General features: G+C 38.9%; 1 protein-coding gene across 2 annotated transcripts in view; it reads right to left on the bottom strand.

The window, feature by feature from the left end:
* Window positions 1–21026, bottom strand: part of MET (MET proto-oncogene, receptor tyrosine kinase) — a gene marked incomplete at both ends in the record, with an annotated part of 69435 nt that extends 48409 nt beyond the window's left edge. Inside the window, 2 exons of one of the 2 annotated variants that reach the window (XM_084292693.1) lie at window positions 5478–5669; window positions 19815–21026. In XM_084292693.1, the coding sequence (XP_084148819.1) occupies window positions 5478–5669; window positions 19815–21014 (1392 nt within the window). The remainder of the gene's footprint in view (window positions 1–5477; window positions 5670–19814) is intronic. The other variant, XM_084292692.1, reaches the window with a different exon arrangement.
* Between the last annotated feature and the right edge of the window lie 1207 nt (window positions 21027–22233).

The following is a 22233-nucleotide window of genomic DNA, read 5'->3' as shown; positions in this document are numbered from 1 at the left end:
CCCTGAGGAGGGTGAGTGGCTTGTTGTGCACGATGCACTCTATGCCAACGAGGACTATATATGCTATCATGCTTTGGTTCTCGTGCCCCAAGCCATATTCAGTCCAGAAGCTGCTCAGACATGACATTGCGTGACCATGTTTTGCGAATGCTTGGCTTCTCAGCTAGAGCTGGCTCTTATCCAGCCAGATCAGACAGGACTGCAGCCAGCGTGTGGCTGACTGCATCTCAGGGTGTATGTATACGCACGGGAAGACCCTCTCCTTACCTCCAGGAGAAACAGGATGGACATCCTACTACTCCAAAAAGTTGAGAGGACATCTGCAGGGGGTCCTTACCATGCTTATAGCCTGGTGCTGCCCCACAAGAGTGGTTACCTGTAGTATGTGTAAAGCTTACAGGGAAAAGTTTCTCATCCCTCTCTTCCTGAAGCAGGTAACCAACGAGCAGGGAGGCCAGCTTTAGGCGTAGGGAGCATGTGCAAGGCTCTGCTTCCAAACACAGTGTTATGCTGAAAGCCAGCCTCTGCAGACATCAAAGGCATTGGTCTCTTGTCCATTGTTAAGGCCAAACCAAGTGTGAGCTTTTCGGAATAAATCTTATAAAACTTTCCCGTATCCCACTCTGCCCAGAGCTATCAGAAAGACTTCCCCTTCCTGAAGAACTTTTCTCTTTGTCACTTAAAACTCACTCTATGGGGTAATTTCAGGCAAAGAAAGAAAAGCTTCACCTTGGAACTGAGCAAAATAGAAGATATTTAATCTCAATACAGCATGGACTTTTTTTTTATTTTTTATTTTTATTTTGTGACAAACTCAAATATCCCCAAAATACTGGCCGGTAATGAACGTGTCTTTTCCAGTTAAGAGTTGTATCCTTAATGTAGTTTCTTTGACTTGAGGGGAGTAAGACTGGTTTACACCAGCTGTAAATCTGATTCCACAGCTACGGCAGTGTGACTGTGTGCTGTTTTCTAATCAAATAACCACTGTGAAATACCTGATTCACTTTGCACCCAACAGCTGTACTTTCAGCCCATGTTCCCAGTCACACTCTGAAAACAAGCACAATAAGAAAGGCCGAAACAGCTGCAACTTCTCAACAGAAAAAAAAAAAAAAAAAAAAGAAGGGGGGAAAAAGGCTTGTTGTCAGGCTCCAGCTTAGGAAGGAAGTAAAACCATTTTTCTTTTCTGTCTCATGCATGTCAGCTGTCTTAGAAAAATTATTACTGCTCTGTTTTGTAACAGAAACTCCACAATATTTAGTAAACTACAAACTCCAATCTATTCATGGCCAAATACAAATTTAACATTTCTGATGCAGCCAAAACATGCTCAGTATGTCAATGGGCTGCAATTATTCTCCAGGAGAACTCTGGAATTCACCTCCCGGCCCCAATTATCCTCCTTAAAAGAGCTCATGAATCTTCTGTGCTTGGACAATCTAGATTGATTTGAGTTTAGTTTTAGATTTTGGCTGAAAAAAAATAAACATTTAGCAAAGGAGGCAGTATTTCCATTCCTGTATTAGTGTACCAGTGCTTTTCAGAGCTGTGAAAGTGAAAAATTCTATTTAATCCAACTAAGAGGACAAGTAGAAAACAACAGGTGACTATTCACTGGTTGGGTAAGGCATACCTGCTTCTGCATTCCAAATATTATTGGCTCCTCTGATGCTTTTTTTAAAGAAGCAAAATACAGGCTGTACTCTGATAACAGTTGGGTCATTAGCACAGCCATCAGCTTCAGTGGAATCACTTGTAAAGACAGGAGCTATTCAGTGTGATCTGGCTCTAAATACATCAAAAACCTAGACTCAGCTAGCCATCATTTACAGAAGGAAAAATCGTGTTCTCAGAAACTACATATTAAACCTTCTCTTGACTTTTGCAGAAATGCTGTGCTGTAATTGTGTGGTAAACAGAAAAATATGGCTGGAAACAGAGATGAGGCATCGGTAGGAAGGAAGACAGTGATGGGCAGAAGAAAGTGCAAAAGGATCTGGAAAGAGAGCAAGAAAAATGAAAGAAAGAAGAGAAGAAGAATCAAATGGTTGGCTGCTGATCATGTGTAAGCAGGTATAACAGGAGAATGTGAGATACATTTTCAAATAAATTTTTTTTGGTTTGAACATCAGGAGCTTGATTCGACACCTACTGGCTGCCACAGCACAGGCTTGGAGCTTCAGTTGAATTTACATGATATGATACTGTGTTTTAAACATCTATTTTTTCCCCACAAAATGTTTGTAATAATTAAAATGAACCCTAATTTAATATAACAAAATTGTTATTAAAAAAACATTAATTTCACCCTTAATTATCACCAATATGTGTCAGATTTGGGCATTGTGTTGCCAGAGAAGTTTATGTCACAAACTAAATTGTCTAAACACAGACTTAAGATTTGATACTTCAAAAAGGATCTAAGTACCAGGTGCACTGTGTTCACTACAAGTCTATATATGAGTATGTATTTTTTCTTTTTCTTTTAAATAGTTTTGATGAAAATATATTATAAATATATTAATACAATGAAACCAGATGTAAAACAGGTTTGTTGATACATAGAATTTTCTAGAAATTCTGCAAGTCATTTTCTCTGAAAGCAAATCTCTCTCTGAACAGATATAGTCAGCTCTGAATAGCTATGAGTTACAAATAGGTTGCACAGGAAAATTCAATATTTGCATGTACAAAGAGCGAAAATATTAGTGCAAATGACAAACTGTGCAACAGGTAGGTATACAATAAGGAAAAAGAGGAGGATTTTTTGCAATATGTTCCAGTATATTTGTGAATGAAACAAAAAAAGAAAATAGTTACATTTCTTTGCTATAAAATATGGGGAAGTGATTAGGGATATTGTTTTGATAAATTAAATCATTGTTAGATTATCCTGATTCTTTTTTAATCCATTTTACTTCAGTAATGTTAGTTTAATAGCTCAATTTTTAATGATCTCCATCTCATTGCAGTTAATAGCTATATTTCCATAGAAACACTGCAAATCTGCTTTAGTTGGACATTTGCTAATGAACATGTTTGAAAGCACTTCCTAGATAACTATTAGTGTAAAAAAAGAAAAAAAAAAAAAAAAAAAAAGACTTAATGTAAGTGTACATTGAATTCTGGAAAAAGTGATGTCTTCTGTATTCTAGAGACATAGTATTCCTTCCAAAACCATTTAAAGGCAAAAAAAATACTAAACATTTTATCTGGAGGTAGTGTCATTAAAGCTAGTTGGTATGCTTATTCTCCTGCTGGTTGCACCAAATCCTCAAAGAAAGAGCTCCTACTTACTACAGTATGAGCCCAATGCTAACTTCCCTCTGTAACTCTAGCCAATCTAATTCAATGATGAGAATATTTCTGCTAATGGCAATATGCAGTGTACACAATAGCCTTTCTTTTGATCTGTAACTGAACCTGGAATGGGAAATGTGTCCTGGAAATATTTTAATTGTTCCATGAGTGGGTAAATGTCTGAATGAGATGTATGGTGCAGGACTTGAATGAATAATTTAAGGAACATTACAAATAAAAATAATGCTGCCTTGTGCTTTCCACCACAGCTCCCTAAAAGCTTTATGGCAGCCCAAAACAAGTGCAGTGAATAAGACAGTGGCTGTTATTAACTGTATATTTTAGATAAGGAAATGGCTTCAGAAAGGTTAAACAAATTGCTCATGTTCACTGTGTGAACCAGTATCTATGTTTAATAACAGAGCGTAGGTTGCTCCTGTGCTCAGCGTGTAGCTCTTAGCATTTGCCTTTCCTGTGCTGAAGACTAGCTGCAGCTTAAAGATAACGAGGTCGTCAAAGCAAGTTCAGGTAAAACTGGCAGGGTTGTCACTGAACATTTTGTTAAATTCCTGTCTTTTAGGGGGAAAGGAGAAATGTAATTTTCTCTGATTTTCTCCTGTTTTCCACCTGTCCTGTATGGTAAATTACTTTCACCCCCCTCTTTTCAGGAGCACTATGGGTTGTGCAACCCAGGGCAGGTTCTGCACCCAGTCTGTGCAGAAGGCAGTAGTGGGGATGTTGGATACCCTTTGTCCAAAAAGGGTGCCAATTGGGGATTAGCAAATACTGGGGACAGTATGTAGCCCCACTGGATGTGGTAGGGACTGAGAATGAGAGGAAGAGAGAAAAAAGAGAAGGCATATTATTTAGTCTTCTCTGATGACTCATGCTACATCAAGAATTTATGAAAAGGTGTACGTGCCCAAGTGGTTTCTAGTGGAAGATTACCAGATGTGGGAAAGCTGGAAGGGCACAGCAGCACATGATGGCCTTCTTATCAGGAGTCAGTTAATGACGGTTGAGGGACAACTGCTAAATTTGATGACTGCGGCCTACAGAGCAAAGACTCTCTAAAGCGTCAAAGACTGCCAATACATTTGGAAGTCCACTAGAGGACGGATAATACTGGCAGAGTAAAAAGGACATAGATCCCTGGGTGCAGGTGGGATCCAGGCCGAGATACACACCCAGGCTGGACCCTGTGGTGGCTGGAGAAGACAAGCTCTCCAAAGTGGTCATTGTGGGTTGACAGTGATTGAAAGAAGGTGCGTAAGTAGAGGAAGCCCTCATTGTTTTCAAAGTATTTTGTCTTCTCATGTTTGACTGCCAAATTTTTAAAAGACTGGCTGTATGGGTTAGATTTATTTTGTTATTCACCTACAAAGAAGGTATGCAGGCTAATCTACCTGCCTAGATTAGTTATGTACTCAGTGGAGGGAGACAGACTTCTCAGGAGGGTGATTTACCACTCACTATGGAAAACCTGGTTTAAGACAGGAAAAATTGCTGTCCAAAAGAATAGTGAGAAGACAATGAGTCCTAAAAACTGAGATGTACTCAGAGAGACTTACAACTAGATGACAGAGCAGTTAATCTCAATTATTCAGCTGTGAGTCGTAAACTCACATGGGTATGAAGCAAGTAGTTTGCTGCCATAGAAGTGGATCAGTATATAGAAACAACTAATGCTCTTTCTTGTACACTGTAAACTGTCTGGGCATTTTACTTTAAACTAGATATAATCTGATCTTCTAGATCAATTGACCATATGAAGCATGCATCTGAAACTGTTCAGAGAATCAGTCATTGCTTTAGAGCTTTTTGCCCGCAGCTGGGGTTGGAGAATGCTTGATATGTATCTAGGACAAAAAATTCAGTTTATATTCCTTTCAAAGAAATGTAGTTTGTGCAGACCAAAAAAGATCTCTGGACTGAACCAGCCAAAGTGGAGATATGGCGGATTTTGCTCCAAAACCATTGCTCCAAACCACAAAGCCCATGTGAAACATTTAAAATGCTGAATGCTCTATTAGATGCTTTGTCTATGTTCCAGAGGCTCTATTTTACTCAGCAATTTGAATTTTCTAACACCCCGTTAAACTCGATAATACCGCTCCTTGTTTTTCACTATTCTGTTTAACTCCAGTGTTTTTTACTGTGAAGGTGATATTTACCTGCATGAAGCGTCCCTCCGAAGTTCCCAGATTAGCAACGGTAAGGTTCCCTTTGGTGAAGACAGATATTGAAGTTAACAGGACGTTGTTGAACTGGCCCATGAACAAGTCAACCCTCTGCAAAGGAGTTGTAACTTCTAAGCGATATTCATCATCTTGTGCTCTGCAGTATGAAGCATTTCTTGAAAAAGCCTGTTAGAAAATGAAGTACAGATGAGTACTGTCTTTATGAGTAGGAATAGATCTTTGTCAGAGTGAAGTCATTTAGCACAAATGCATTTGACCAAAAGTATTTTAAAATGTTTCAAACTTAATTGCTTCATCAGTTATGATGTTCTTTGAGGAAGGCAATGACTTCTTAACATTATGGGAATGCTTCTTTCAACTTTTTTATTCCCTCTGTAAGGAAAAAGACTGTAAGGTCTTTATTTAACTGGATGATATATGTGTAAGCATATATATCAAGGTTTTCTTTCTCTAGGTGAATTTCATAATGCTCCGTCTCCAAGGGTCTCAGAATTCTTTGATTGCAAAGCTTGATCAATGACTCACCTGCTTCTAGAACAGTGATTCCTAGAAAACGATTCTCTAAAAACTTTGCATTTTCACTTTTTTTTTTTTTTTCATTAAAATAAGATTTTCCAGCATTTTTCTTTTTCTGTTCTCTTTTCTTTCCCTACATTTTTTTTTTCAGTGATACGCAGAAAAAGGTGGAGAAAGAGGTGGAGAAAGAGGAGGAAATAAAGCAGGAAAAATATGTTTCTGATTGTATATAGTGAAGCCAGCTTTTTATAATTACTTAGGCTGTTATATTGATCATTTATTGCTTATGTGCTATTTCGTCCAATCACTATGTCTCAAGCGCACTGTAGTAGTTGCTGCTTTTGCAGGATTTTCTCTTTCAGTTTGGTAATCGAGAATACAGGTTTTTAATTTTCATTGGAAAAATTCTTGAACAATACACTTTAAGATATCTCTAGAGAAGAATATAACCTTCAGTTCTGATAATTCAATCATAATCTATTAACTGAAAATTCCATTACTATTGATACTACTTCATCTGTTTTGGTGAAATTGTACAGATAATAACCAGGAACCCCCTAAAGGATCTCTAACCAGTTTAAATTTGGAAGTCATCTACTGTGTTCCCACTGTAGCATCCTTTATGAATAAACATGTAGGAGGATTATAAAGGATTTTAGGACAGTCCCCTCTGTTGAAATCAATACAGAGCTAGGTTTTTCCTATTTTTTTTTTCTTATTGATTTGTTGTTGTTACAAACATGTTTAAAAAATCCTTTTAAAAGCTTGAATTAAGCCTTTTAAAGACAGTCAGAGTCTTTCTACTAAAGTCGATAGGCCTGGATCATGCAGTTAGGGACAAGTAAAATTTTATTTTCATATTTTCTTGATTTGGGTGGTTTTCCTTCTGCTACTTAGAGTACTATTAGAAAGAAAATAATGAATCAAGGATTTCTTGTTTGCTTAACTCCGTTGAATTCTGGAAAAACCCCAAGGCATTAGAAATGCTACTAGCAAACTGTTTAACGTAATAGCTCCATCCTTTGTTGTCAAATTGTTATGTTTCTGAACTGTGCCCAGCAATAGCACTGGCAGGTGAGGTTTCTTATGATCCTTGGAAGTTGCTACCAGCAGTTGTGACAGCTTTTCTCTCCAGGTGTCCTGTCAATTTGCTGTATCATTTATGTAAAATCCTGTATAAGGATTTTACCAAACAAGTGCAATTGAAATCTTTATGCCTAATCATAGCCTAACGATACAGGAAGAGGGCTTCCATATTAGATCTGACACAGAAGTGACTTACTGGTTTGGTTACCTACATGCTAAAGTGTTTGCTCTATTAGTTTTGATATTAACTGTTAACGTATGGTAGGAACTGACCTAGGAACTTTGCACTAGGCACACCAAACAGTCATTGAATAAACTTTACATATTTTTAACCCAGTACTTGACTGGGTTAAGTCATCAACAGGAGACAAATTTAATTTTTCTTTGTTTTGGCCAACAAACAAGTGAAAAGCTTTATTCTTTTGCACTCATATCCTATCCAGTTGAAAAATATTTCTGAAACATCTGTGCAAAGATTACTCATACAATGAGTATGAATAGTTCAAGTGCAGAAAGATGTACAGTTCTCATGCTTTTTGAAATAAGGCAGATTTCTGAGTTTACCCTCCCCCAGCTTGGGACCTCTGCTCTTTGCTATAATTCCTTTCCTTCCATGAGCAAACAACTTTAGGGAGAATGTTTCAGTGCTAAACCTAAAAAAGTACCTCCTCCTGTGTGCTTATCTTAACACGTTTTGAGCATCCTGATGCTCCTTGTGAAACTCTGTTCAAGTTTTTTTTTTTTTTTTTTAATATGGCTGCGTTTTCCTGTTTGCCCCAATACCTTTCCTAGCTTTCCTGAAGTCATTTCAGCCACAAAGTCATTTCAGCCTTCCTCAGAGATGTCGTAATTTTGGGTATCTGCCCAAAGACCTGCAGAGTGTTCCACATATGGCTCTCTTACAAAACCTGGCGCTTCATGGATCAACCATAACATAAGGTTAGCTGTTCAAGAAATACGAATGCTTTGATCTTTGAGTAGAAATACAGAGATTAAAAGGCTACTTAGAAAACTAAACGAAGATTGATAGCACAGAAAACTTCAGCAAAGAAGCTGCTTTAAATTAACTCTTTGAAGATTGAATCTCTGCCTCCCTCTCTCTTTCTCTCAGTGTACACATAAGTATTCTCTTGGCTGTCAATGTGGAAAAATAACTGATGTCAGATGATGCACTCTGGATATTACGCCAAGTTGCAGTGACAAATCACACAAATATTGAAATGGACGATTAGAGCACTGGTAAGTGCGTGGGTTGGGCTATATTGCCTCTCTTGTGTGATGAGAGGTGCCAGTTGGGTGTGATTCACAGCGAGGGCTTTGTGAAACTGGTGTAGGTGTGCCACTGGAATGCAAAGAGGTGCGGGAAAGCCCTGCCTTTTTTCTGTATCCAGAAGGTAGGAGATAACACACTACCTTATTTGTTCATAGGGGAAGTTTTGGTGTTTTGGAATTTTCCCTGGACTCCGTCCATGGAGGACAAACATACCGAAGAAGTCCCTAGACATCAAGCTGGGCTATCAAGAGCTGTTGCTGCTTGGTGGTTAACTGATGATTTACACCTCATGTTCAGTGGACTTAAAAATATTATTTTGGACAGAGTTGCACATTTGAAACTAAAAGTGCAAAGCAGGGAGGAAAACTTAAAATTTTAAAGTTGCTAATGGAAATCTCAAAAAAATACCCAGGTAGGTCAGTGTCAGTATTTAGTCTCCTGTCCTCTGGTCTGAATAGACTCAGGGACCAAAAAAAAAAAAGTTTAACCAGGGATTTTTTCTGAGATTTTCTGATATTTGCAGTGACTGCTGTTTGGAGAAACAGTTCAGTAAGCATTCCTCCAGACCCGTCTTGCTACAGCTGGCCAAAACCGCTCTTCTTATTTAAGTGCAGTGCTCAATTAGATAGTGATATTATGTCTTGATCTGATGTTTAATGTCTTGAATAAACTAGAAATTAATGACTTAATCACTGCAGAGCATCTCATGCTGTCTTGCAAACAATTTGGAAGACATCATTAAAATTAAAATTTAATTTGACAAATTGAAGAAGTATGCTGAAATTAACGAGATTTACTAGTGTGAATTGTAAAATGCTACACTTATGAAGGATAATTCAAGTACATTGGGAATATGTAGGAGTCTTATTTCCTACTGGTTAGTTTATGTGACTTTTAACTTGTTAGCTGTCAGGAATCAAATGCCTAATGATCAGCTTTTATTTTCTTCTATGGATCTTGGGAGTCTCCCTCAAGAGAAATGGGCACCCAGAAGTGCCTACAGCATTTCTCCTTTGAGCATTTCTATGGCATAACATGGTGGAAATGTGCTGCAGCTGGAGGAGATGGAGTCTGATATCTGCAAATAGCAAAAGTCCATTTTCAACGAATAACTGCTGTAGTGGGAATGAATAGATGATTCTACATAACAAATTGGCTCCCAATCTGATTTAAAATGGAAACAGTGTAGGAAGACATTTAGGAAATCTCCTGAATAGTTTCTTATCTCCTGTTGTGGAGGTCAGTGAGTCAAGATAAATAAACTGCAATTTTCAGGACTGTGTCCTGCTGGATTCAAATACATAATGATGTAAAACTTATATAACAGACTCTGAACAGCAAAAGTAACTGTGGGGAAGACAGAAGGACCTTATCAGACTTTTCTCTCTCAATTTGCTTGAGTATTTTTAGCCAATAAAGTTTTGCTGTTCTGTAATGCGTTCAAATTTCCTGGATAGTTTGCACTATTTCTCTTCAGGTAAGCAATGCATTTGATCACTCTGTCTTCTCAAGTGAAATATGAGAGGTGAAATTTTGGCTCCAGTAATGTCAGTGAAGCCAGGATATTGCCTGAAAGGGATGAGTGACTTGATCAGCATCGTACTGGAGTTAGACCCTGTACCATCTCTTTTCCAGTGCCAAGTTTAAAAATGTGAAGTACATTATAAAGATCTCCTGCCTATTGTTGTTATCTCTGAAAGGAATTACTCCTTGGATTTCATAAAATTCATAAATCTTCCCAGCTGTCACATACCAGTCTCTTTCATTCTATGCTCAGTTAGAGAAGACTACTAAAATCCTTATTCTTATAGCTCCAAGACAAGGTGAGGAGAAAAATAACCAGGACAAACTTTCTGGCCTCTGGCCCATTTATGGACTCTATTCACCTCATGCCTTCTTCTGTCGGTTCCCTTGGCAAAGGGACAAACTCCTTTCTCCTGTCCCCTGTAGTTTCATGCCTTAGCTGGTCAGAATGAATAAAGCACAAGGGAGAAGAGGAGATAAATATAAGTAGCTTTCTACTCCAGTCCCATGGAAGAATATTTTCTCTGCAATTTGAAAGAAGGAAAATTCATGAAATGGACCCAATTTTACTACTAGCAATTCTAAAAAGCCACAGTCACATTTGTTTTTCTCACTATACATAACTGTCACAGACTATCTGAATTCTTTATAGTTATGGGCACAATCAATGATCATACAATGAAAAATTATGGACTCACTTATTTTTTGGAAGTAATTGAGCAGAAAAGAATCTCTTGTGAACGAACTCCAGTGCTGTACAACAGGCAGGAGTGAAACCAGCCAGAATGGAGGAGCATGAGAAACAGAAGTTCTTTGGATGCAGTGTGTTGGCTTTTGCCAACAAGATCAACTGCAGTTCCACAGCCAGACTTGTCATCTGTTGGATCAGCACAATGGCAGAATGAGTTCCCAAAACTTGCTGCTGCATTTCCAAGAGAAGCAACTATGCGTAACTAAACAGGGATGGCCAGTACTAGCCGTATGTGCTGTCCAACAGCAGGCTAAATGTAAAACAGTGTTCTTTATTGGCACCAAGATTACATTACCTTCTTATTCTCCCACTTCATTTCCTTTATCCAATATTACTAATGAAGAGCTTGGGTCTTTCATTTTGAACTATTGCACACATTTATGGTGGTGGGCTCAGTATATCATTGGAAAGAGGTATTCCAAGGGGACAAATCAGCTATTATTTGCAGTAGGGAAGCCAGACTAGAACAGTATGTTGGAGATATGCCGTGCATAGCCCACATGCTGCTCTCACAGCACAGAAAGACAGATAATGTTCATGTGGAAGTGGCAGCGTTAGGTATTGATATGATGTAAGCTTGCCTTTTTGAAGCTGTATTCTATCAAAAAACTACCTGGATTCTAGAAACTACTCAGAAGTCAAATCACAAGAGAAAACCCAAATGCATGAAAATGCAATGCGACTTTTAAAACAGATTTTTGCAAAAATATCAACAGACATCATTACCAAGCACTTTTTGTAATACTAAGGAGGGGTAAAACAATAAAGCATGGAGTGGGCCAATTTTGCCAAAGGGACACACATTTCTGCACTAAAAAATTCCCACAAAGCAGACCTATTGTGTTTCTGATTTCTTCATGATGTCTGAAAGACAAACCTAGACTGTAGGTACTGTGAACTCAGTCCAGTGTTCACTGAGAACTGAACACATCTGAGGCAGGGGACTGGGTTCTCCTGTTTCTAAGAACTTCTGCTGGGGCACTGAAGCTTTGCTTTAAATGGGAAAAGAGTTTTTTCCTCTGTTTATTTTAAACAAAGAGTTGTTTCCCTCTTCCTTCCTCTTCTTCCCATTATTCCTCATGTATTTGAAAGCAATTCATTTTTTTATTTTTATTTTTATAAAACACAGGAGGGGTATGTTCCCTTTCTGAGAATAAACCTTCAAATCTCAATTGCAAAGAGACTTGAAGAAAAAGCAACTGGAAACAATACTTTAAAATGGAAACAACTTTCAATCAACCTTAATTATACAGTGGCCACTACTATGTGTTGTCATTGCCTGCAGATAATCTAAGTTACAAAGGAAACCAACCCTTCAAAATAATACTTGTTGCAAAATAAGGAGAAATTTAAAGGGAATTACTGAAAGATCTTTCAGCTACACTTTCAGCTTCCAGGACTTGATCTAGAATTCACTAAAGTCAATGGAAAGATCATATAAAAGTTTATGATTCCCAGAAAAAAAAAATATGTTTTTAACAACTCTATTGATGCATCTTACACAGTATCATTCCACTATCTCCTATACTTGTTGCTTTGATCTACTTCAGTGCTCAAATGGGGGGGGGAGACGGTTACTGTAGTGATGCTCCACTTAAGGTAATAAGGTAAAAAGACATCCATGTTAAATGTAATTAGTTAATACAAATTAAGATGATTACATGTTCTATTGTCAAGATCATTCAAAGAGTTATTTGCTTTTGTCATTGAACAGTGCTGCATAAGTTTTCATAATCTGGTTAGTGCATTAGCACTAAGTCAATCCTATTGATTCAACAGATAAAATGGACCTGAGTAATCTTTGCATTTTGCTTATTTCCCTTATATTAATTTAACATTTAACTCAGCATACAGATTATCAAAGGAGAGGTGTTGAATCATTACAGATTTTGAAGAAATAAAACAAGGTATAAGAGCTGTCAATATAAACAGTTTTGCTGTACACTGATATAGTGCATCAGGTACATTTTTCACAGAAGTCCTTATTTACATGGAAGCTGTGATGAAATGGAAAAACTGTGAATTCCATCTAGACCAGCGATCCTAAGATAATTTTGAGCATGGAGACTTTTATTCCAAGATAACATTGCACAACAACTGCACATCTAGCCAAAACAGTGGTACAAGAGACTCCTGGGATAGAAAGGAGTCCAGAAAGTAGGAGAAAATCATGCGGTTTGCCCTAATTCCCACAGTCAGAACATTAAAGCAGAGTCACATCTTCCTTGAGAAAATGAAGCTCTCATTATCACTTTCCCCAAGATCATTCTTCCTCTAATGGTTCATTGTATTCATCTACTGCATATCCAGGGCAAGTAGTATTTCTTTGTGACCTGCACTTGCTTTCTGAACCATTTGCACAATGTTTTTTCTTCATTAGCTGTATTTTTTTATTATTATTATTCAGTATGGGATTTGACTCTGGTTTTACTCGTGTCTATGGAAATCAGGAGTAATTCCATTCTGATGTAAAATCTGTCTGAGTTCAGAAACCCACATACCACCTAGAAAGTCCGCGTAACACAGCAGTCTCCCGGATACTAATTGCTCACTGTTGCTTTAGTGAGCAATAGTGAAGGTGATGTGGGGTCCTGAGTCAGATCAAACTGTGAGCAGAGAAATGCTGAGGTAAGGTTGGTGCTGAGGGAGCTGAAAGGCAGATGTCTGCTTTGTCAGGATTTTCATCCTAACTGCAGACAGGATAAAAAAGTGTTGTTCATAGACGGACAGAAATGGAAAGCTGGAAGCTTGTTAGACTCTTACGACAGCATAGTATCTGAGATGGGTGCCCTCTGGATATGCCCCTTCATCATTTGGCAGCAGAAGCTGAGGGAAATTCATTCCTAATTTAGATGTCTCAGCTAGCTTCCAAAGCCAGGTGGGATGAATCCAGGAGTCAGTAGATCTGCATGCGATGCACTGCAGCATCAGCTTCTCTTTCTCTGGGACATGGATTTGCATCCACAGAAACCCAAGCAGCTCTCTCAGGCAGGGCTGACACAGTCCCATTACAGAACATCCATCAGATGTCACAAAGAACTTAGACTGGGGCAAAGGAGAACTAGAATTTGCTTCACACACAGGAAAACAGACTTAGATCTGAACTTTACATCTTTAGTGAGTGTCCTTAATGCTGCACACCTGCTAGTCTACTTTTTGGAGACCTCTTCTTGTGGGGTTGCAAAGCGTTTCAAATTTTTTCAAAGTTACACGGGATGAGAAAATTATTCTCTGTCCAATTCTAATCTTTAGAGTAAATTAAGGGACTTCAGAAACTCTGAGACATAAAAAACACATGACCAGAGAATCCAAGCATCCATGTGAAAAAATAAAAATCGCTTTCTGCTTGAAATGATTGTGTGCGATTCCAGAGAAACACAGCAGTCACTCTCCCACAGTAATAACCAGGGAACCCTGCCTTCAGTGGAAGAATTTGATTAAAAACTCTGGAAATGGAACATTATTAGTAACTCTGGATGATAAAGCAGTGCCCTTTGCAGAAAATGGTAGGTTAACGGGTACTACTTTTTCACAGAGAAATCCAGCTTTCATCGAGAAGATGATAAAATACCAAGCAGAAACAGTGGGAGGCAAACAGAGACAGGTCCTTAACAGGAGATCAGGGGAAGGAAAACTGTAGCTTTTGCAACACTCAGACTAACAGGTCAGCTCTCAAACCCCATTGCTGCTGGGGCTTGGAAGAATCTGCAAAGATACCTACAGCTCAGGGCAGCGCGGTACTTTCCAGAGAAGGTCCCTGACCTGCCTTTTTCTTTGTCATGATTTTTTCTTGGGAACTTCCTTGTGATGGTGTCCCTGGTTATTCCCAGATACAGAACAGCCCTTCACCTTTACAGTTTATGCCTCTGATGAATCTGGCCCAGCCTGAGCTAACCTTAACGACAGCCATAGCTCATATCATACCCATGCACACACCCATACTGCTTCTTTCATTACTGCATAGCAGGAGCTCAGACTGTTTCTGTGACCCTTCAGGCTGTGATATTTGCAGGCCTTGCAAGGCTAAGTAGGTAGATGGCTGTGTATCTAATGCCGGAGGGACTCAGGGTGGTGCCTGGCACCCTGTGTCCTACAGGACACAATGGACACCCTTGGGGTGTTTCCTGGACTTTCTGCAGACAGGCAGCGAGTGCAGAACAGAAATGTGGATGCAGCCCATCACTTTAGTACTAAGATTTAAACCTGTTTTAAAGGATGTTAGAGCACATTGTTCATCACCAACTTGCTCTTCATTTATCTGCCTGAGATGTCAGAACCCACTGAGAAGCTTGCACAAAATCTGTACGGATGGGAGCAGGCTCCATGCCCAGGCAGAGTGCTGTATGCCATTTGATATAACATTTCCAGAGGAATAAATGACAACCAACCAGAGGGATCCTGGTGCCTGACTTTGAGGGAAAATATTCAGGCAAATTCTACTTGAAATATAAAAACACATTTCCTCCATGCTGTGAGATTATCCAAATAAGCCACATCAGCCCTTCCTAATCAGAGAGATGTGGTGTTATTTTTAAACCTGCCAATTTTTGATTTTTATTTTTAAAGCCAAATGGTGTGGGATATTAGAGTTTCGGGACCTCAGAAGAGTTATTTGTCTCTGTTTATTTTATTAAATATTCCTAGACATACCCTAAGGATGACAGATCAATAAGTGCCTTTGTGGTTTCCTGATAGAAGGCAGCAATTATTTTCTTCCATTACAATATAAGCATAACCCAATTTTACTCATCTATCATGACGTGTAATGGTAATAAAGAAGCATCAGCATGTGTTCATTTTCCTGTCATTTTATCTTTTGTTTTGGTGATCTTCTGTTTTCATTTCATGTTCTTCCAACACGATTTCTCTCTCTTTGTGCCTTCCATTTGACAAGGAGTGGCGACCAGCTTGTTTTGCTTTATGACACTTGTGGGAAATGCAGTAGCAAAAGCCTGTCTGCGGTTTCCCTTTTCCTGGGCAGTAAATGGAGTATGTCAGCCTTTCACCTGAACTTACCTGCTGAAGGAACTTTACAGAGCTGATTTTTGGTTTCATTTTTAGAGGTGCTTCTCCGTGGAAGTCAGTAGGGACTGAAGCTATCGGAAGGTATCAGAGGAGAAATGGTCTCACAACTGTTTAGTAATAACAGACAGAAAGGCTTAATGAAGCCCATAAAATTAAGATCTAACTAATGATAGTTGAAATGTACAGATGAGATTGTCAAGGCTAAACTCAACCCATCTTCCTCACATGGAGAATCCCATTTAATCTGTGATAGAAGTGCAGACTACTGGACTATGTTTCCAGATGAAGTAAGCAGTATATATCTCTCTCCTTAGCTAAGTACTCCTCCATTCTAGCACCATGACCGAAAGTGACTAAGTGTGACCAAATATAATTTGCTAAAAACCTACATCCAGTTTCCTCTTCATTGTGGGTGAAGAGATTCCTGAACAGTGATTCAAAACCCTCCACAGCAGCTACCTCTCAGCTATCTTTGTCCTGACTCGGGCAATAAAACTCCTTTACCATGACTCCACATTTTTCTTTTAATTTGAAGCCACTTCTATCACCTCCTTTCTGTCATTGAAGTGACAGCCAGCTCTTCACTGAGGGAAAACCTCAGGAAGCATTAACTGGTCACAGCTCCACAGAAGTACATCTGATAGCAGCCAGATGCACCATCCCATTCACTTTTCCTAACCCTGACCTCAATGAGTCCAGGCTTTGCCTTTGCAAGTATTTCACTTAAACGCAACTGGAAATGTTTTATTTTGATTTTAAAATGCTTTCCATGAGCATTGGAATAAGTGAAGCATAGTTGTGTCTGGATATGTATCTTGTGGTTAGTTGACTTTGTTCTGATGGAGAGTTTTTCCATGAGTGAGCAATACCTGCTTTGGTCCCTGTTAGTCCCTCTCATGTTTATAAAGAGGCTTCTTACACTTCATCAGTTTCCACATATAACAGATCTTTCTCTAGATTCACACCCGGATTCGCATATTTAAAACTTCTTATTGTTGAGGGCAACTAAAAGAAAGACAGGCACACCATAGCACAAACACATAAACTTCATTGCTTTTTTAAAAAAAGAGGCTAAAAGCTAATGAACTTTGTCATCCACATCAAAATTAGTCGAAGTGTTTTTTGTATAAATGTTGAAAATCTGAGAAGAAAGGGTGGAGGAAATGTTTTGGATGATTTATTCTGGTTTATTTTGTAGCCTTAGCAGCTTTTAGCAGCCTTAGACTAAACAGTACTGTGGGACAGACTCTTAAAAAGATGGACTACCCCAAAGTCCAACCAAATTATGTACAATTTTCTTCTGGGACTTTTTTGGTAATATGGAATGGCCCTCATCAATCAGACTGCAACTGTAAATTATCAGATATCATTGCACTCCCTTGCAAGCATTGCTGAAGGCACTTTTATTCTTTTTAATTTTGAAGTTAGTGGTATACCATATTCACTGCCGTACTGTTTTCACTGTCATATGACTAAATGTCACAGTGGTCAGTGCCTTTCACTTGCATCAGTGGTCTGTGGTTTCATTTTGTCAACGTTAAAAAGAAAAATCATCTTGGCTGCATTACAAAAAGCAAGTTTTTAATTTTGCCAAAATAAACTGTGACAAACTTTCACAGTTTATAAAAGCTTTCTTTTAAGTTGAAGGTGACTTATAAAGGGGAAATTGTGTTATGTCCTTATGTGAGTTTTTATAATGTACAAAAAGGGCATAAGAAGAGTTGAGAAGTTTGGGATATTTAGTTTTGTTTTTACCTCTAGCAAAATCAGGGGAGGTCAAATCTGACAATAATGTAGATTCCTTCTTCTGCCTTCTCCTTTACTTCTTTTGCCCTCTAACCTTGCAGGTCTGTTTTGCATGCCTGAGAAAAGTGGGTTCATAAAGGATGCCTGGCAAATTCTCGTGACTTATGTTTGGCTAACTGAAACCTGAAAAAACTCACAGGACTCTTTTCATTGGAGCCCTAGTGATTCATCTGGAATAAAGTAATGAAAATGAATGTCAAGGCTTGACAGCCTTGATATCTCTGGGTTAAGCAAACAATCAGGACTAAAAAAAATCAGACTGCCTTTATGTCATTTAAACGAACCACAAGAAATCAGAGCAACGTTTTTCCCTTTATCAATTTAATGTAGCAGAAATCAGAGTTCTGATGACATTTCTTGAAAATGGGCAACTATAATAAACCGTCTGCAGTATAAGACATTCAGTTCTGATATGCAAAGCAGCAGCAGACTCTGGAAAAGCTTTTGAAACAAGAAAGTGCTTCCCAGCATGTGTAAAGTGACAAATTATTCTGTCAATATTTTAATGGTATACTTTGCAATGAAAAGCTCACCTTATGAAACAGGTACATAGGCAAGAACAGAATGAGATAAGTTAAAGGCCACAAGCTTTAAAGATAGTCACTCACAAATAAAATACGCTAGGAATAAGAAAAAAAGAAAAAAAGAAAGAAAAGAAAAAAAGAAAAAAAAGAAAAACAGAAAAAAAGAAAAAAAGAAAAAAAGAAATAAATAATAATAAAAAAAGCACTTTCAGAGAAGAACTATGTTCATTGTGAAAAATGAACTGAAAAATGAAAATAAAAGGATATTAAGAACTGGAATGAAACATCAGGACAGCAATAAAGCCATGAACAAAGACAAGAAGTTACTGTACTGCGTGTTTTCTATCTTGTTTTAGTACCTGAAAATTGTTCCCCCCTCCTTAAAAAGGAAATGAGATGCTACATCTGCTGTGGTTGCTGTATCAGCATTCACTGGCAGTGCCTAGGTCTGGGCTGAGCATCAGGTGCCTGCAACAAGCAGTTGATCCCTGAATGTGGAGGCTGCTGTGATGATGCTGATGATGCTCTGCCTGGGTTGGACCCCACATCTGGGCACACTCTCACTACTGGGGAAGAGCCACAGTACCTTGGATGCTTCTGCAATGGATGCTTCTGCAGAGATGCCCCACTCCCACCTCTGGCAGTGAAGACCTGCCCTCGCTTTTTACATTCAAGAAGTTCCCAGCTCCACCACCTGCTCCCGATGGCCTGGGCTGGGCAGCCAGGCTGAGGAGAATGCTGGTGGCATTGCAGCGATGAAGGCCTGTGGTTCCCACCCTCACCCCAAGCCTTCCCCAAACGCACGCTGAGCTGTTGCTGTCCTGGCCCAGCCCTATCCCTGCTCGTGGGGCTGAGCAGCCTCTTTGTAACCCTTCTGGCCCTGTACTGTGGCAGAAGGTAGCATGCCACCTCGGAGCTCCACGTTTCTTTTATTTGAGAAAAGAAAGCTCCACAGGGAGCACCTATAAGGCCCTGCTGCATAATTCCAGGTGAGAATGTTTTATGTTCCAGAATAAATTTTAAAAGTACCCAATTCCAGATCCTGTATTTTCTTTACAAGTGCTGCCATGGGCACAGACATTGACTAGAAAGAAAGAAATCATTCCTGTGATTCTTTCACCTCGGTATTTCAGGGGGTTGGAAAGCAGCAGACACCTGAACACACGGTGCACAGAGAGGCCACCTTTCCTATCCAGGACTACTGGTATCCTCATTCAGACACGCTTTTAATAGACACTTCTTTCATTAAGAAAACTGATTTCAGTGGGACCGTTTATGTATCAAGCATGAGTAATTGTATTACAATCTGGCTCTTCATGGCATGTTCCAAACCAGCTCTTTCATTATTATTTTATTTTTTTTTTCTAAGGAGGGCAGTGATTCAGCATTAACATGGTTTAAAATATGAGTGATATTTTCAGGGACTCCTCAGTGCACAAGGAGATGAATGTTAATGAAGACTTCTTTAAAATAGTGAAAGAAGTAATTCCCTTAATGTTCCATTTATCTGCAGCACAGACTCTTTAGAACACAGAATAACAATTACTTACAAATAAAAAGGCTTTTTTTTTTTTTTTTTTTTTTCCAGTTCAACTAATACTTAGCACCATAAGGACCTCGATAATTTTCATAGTCAATTTACAGGAACTTGTTCTTACAAAGATGAATCATCAACAATGCTAAGTAATCTGAAATTATCAGGGTTTCACATTTTGCAACCGAAGCTGAAAGGACAGCTATATGACAATAACATAATCAAAGAGAGAACAAGAGTCCTAAAATGTAAAAAATTAATCGTCACTTACCCTGTTCAAGCAGTATTTGCTGTCTTTCCCATAAAAGTGTTGGAGACATTTCATGTTCTGCTTGTCGACAATTTTGTTGAAGAACTCGTTGATTGTTCTCACAGAGACGGCACAGACAGCAGACCTGTTTGTTGGTTCTGAGGAATCGGGTTTACTTTGTGCAAAAACGCCATAGAGAATATCGTCGTTCAACCCAAGGCCCATTTCATGGGCTAGAGCTGCACCTGGCTTGCTTACATATGCAGCTTGCAAAATGTTGAATACCTCCTTTCGAATGGACCTCTTCCTCCGCTTTTCGGTAAAAATACACTCAAGAGGCATTTCCATGTAAGAACGCATCTCTGAATCTAAAGTGCAGAAGCGGATAATTCTAGTGTGGAAAGCCTGGGAGTCGAGAGATTCTCTCTGGACAGTCAGAAAATAGACAAAGTGGTCATTTTCAAAGGCATGGACATACCTAATGGGATACGAGTCGCAGAACTGAGGGAGTATGTCTATGTAAGACTGATCTGTCAGAAATTCAAACCCATCCTGTGTTTCTTTTAGCCTTCTAACTGATATTGAATGCAGTACATGGGGGGGTTGAAATGCAGATGTCACAGTGTTTCCAACAAAGAAGTTGACAAACCTGTCCTTTTCAGTCACCAGAACTTTGGTTCCTAATGTGCTTACAACACAATCAGGACAATTATCTGGTTCTCCGTCCACCTGTGGTGAATACATGCAGTGCACCTCGCTTTCTATGTCAGCAGGGTTGTCAGGGGGAATGATGTGACGGTGACAGATGCCTCCGGACACGCTACCACAGCTGATGAGCTGATCATCGTAATAGGTTTCTAAGAGCAGTGCCATGTTGACGTTATCCTTCCATACACTGCTAGATAAATTGGCTTTTTCTTTGCAGTCCTCACATGGCGTACAGTCAGGATTCTCCAAAACGGGCCCAGTCTTGTACACAGAAATGTTCTGGAGAGTTTCATTTAGTACATAAATCTTGTTGATGGCTCCAATATAAACATGATGCTTGTATAAAACTACATTCTGAATTGGTGTCTCTGTGACGAAGTTAGGAAGATCATATTTTACATTCAAGTTCATCTCTGATTTTTTAGCTGCTTCTTTGCATTGTCCATGGCTTCTCTGCAGCAACGCAAACAGGAATAGGATAATCCCAGAAGGATAGGCAGTAACAGGCTTCATTGTCAGAGGTTTAATCTGTCAAAACATATTTAAAGGGAAGAGTTGTTATATTTCTTAAAGTAAAACATGAGTTTATCAGCCATCAGAAATCTGTTTCTAGGCTGCACATATTAGCTGAACTATTTCAGTGTAAGAAGTGTCATAATCTTACTTAGTGTCCTTAATAGCCTTGTGCTAAAAACTGCTATGATTACTGTTCTTAGTGAGTACCCGTTTTACTGCTTTCAGAACAATTCACAGCAGGATTTTATTATGATAAATTTTGCAAGACCCCTTGGTGTATTTTACAATGATAGAAGAGAGATGACTACTTCCACATCGGCATTAAAACAGCTGACTGATAAGGTTTAAAACAAGATGGTTTATAGGTAGCTGAAAGCAAATGCACTCAGGACACTCTCACAGTGCACACAAAGCAGATATAGCACTTTGGTGTGTGGATATAAGGCACTTGGCAAGTACCCTAAAGGGCTGAAATGGTTCTTAACACAGCTGCTCAAAAATAAGAAACAAAAGAGGTTAAATAATGTGCAGAACTGAGCTGGTAGTGGGCTTCTCTTTTATTCTGTTGGCATTTTTGAGTAACCATGGAAGAGGCTTTTCTCCAAAAGAATAGAGGAAGAAACCCCTGTCTCTCCCCTTCCAGCTCCCCAGATTGCTGTCTTTCATAAGTGCCCATTTTGGAAAAAGAATGTTTTTTTTCAGCCAGCTCTACTTCTTGGAATAGTAATTTTCCCCAGTGTTGACAAGGTTTTGTAATATATTGTTAGAATATTTTATGCATCATGTGGTGCCTGGCATGTGCAAGTTTTATTTTAGGCCTTGTACCACAGCAATAAGTCACTCTGGTGAACCCTTAGAAGATAAAGGCATATCACTGTATCGTAAACAAAAGGGTATCAAGTGACCTAGAGCCATTAACGGATGAAATAAAAAAAACTAGCACTTTTCTTTTTTAACTTTTCCACACAATTGTTTGATGTGGCTTTAAAAAACAAAGACAGATGACTAGTGTGATATTTCACCCCCCTGGAAGATCAATTAAATAGACTGTGGTTATGAGCATTTTGGTGCAGTGTCCACACCATGCCCTGTCACACCAGACATTTTCTGCTAATGTCATGACACAGTTGTTAAGCTAAATTTAGCTGCTTCATGGAGAACACAATTCTGCATTCTAACAGCAATATGATCATATAACTTTTGGAAAATGCTTATA

The sequence above is a fragment of the Netta rufina genome (assembly GCF_964035555.1).
Source record: "Netta rufina genome assembly, chromosome: 1".
Taxonomy (NCBI): domain Eukaryota; kingdom Metazoa; phylum Chordata; class Aves; order Anseriformes; family Anatidae; genus Netta; species Netta rufina.
The sequence above is the reverse complement of the archived record's forward strand: the minus strand, read 5'-3'. Positions and strand labels throughout refer to the sequence as shown.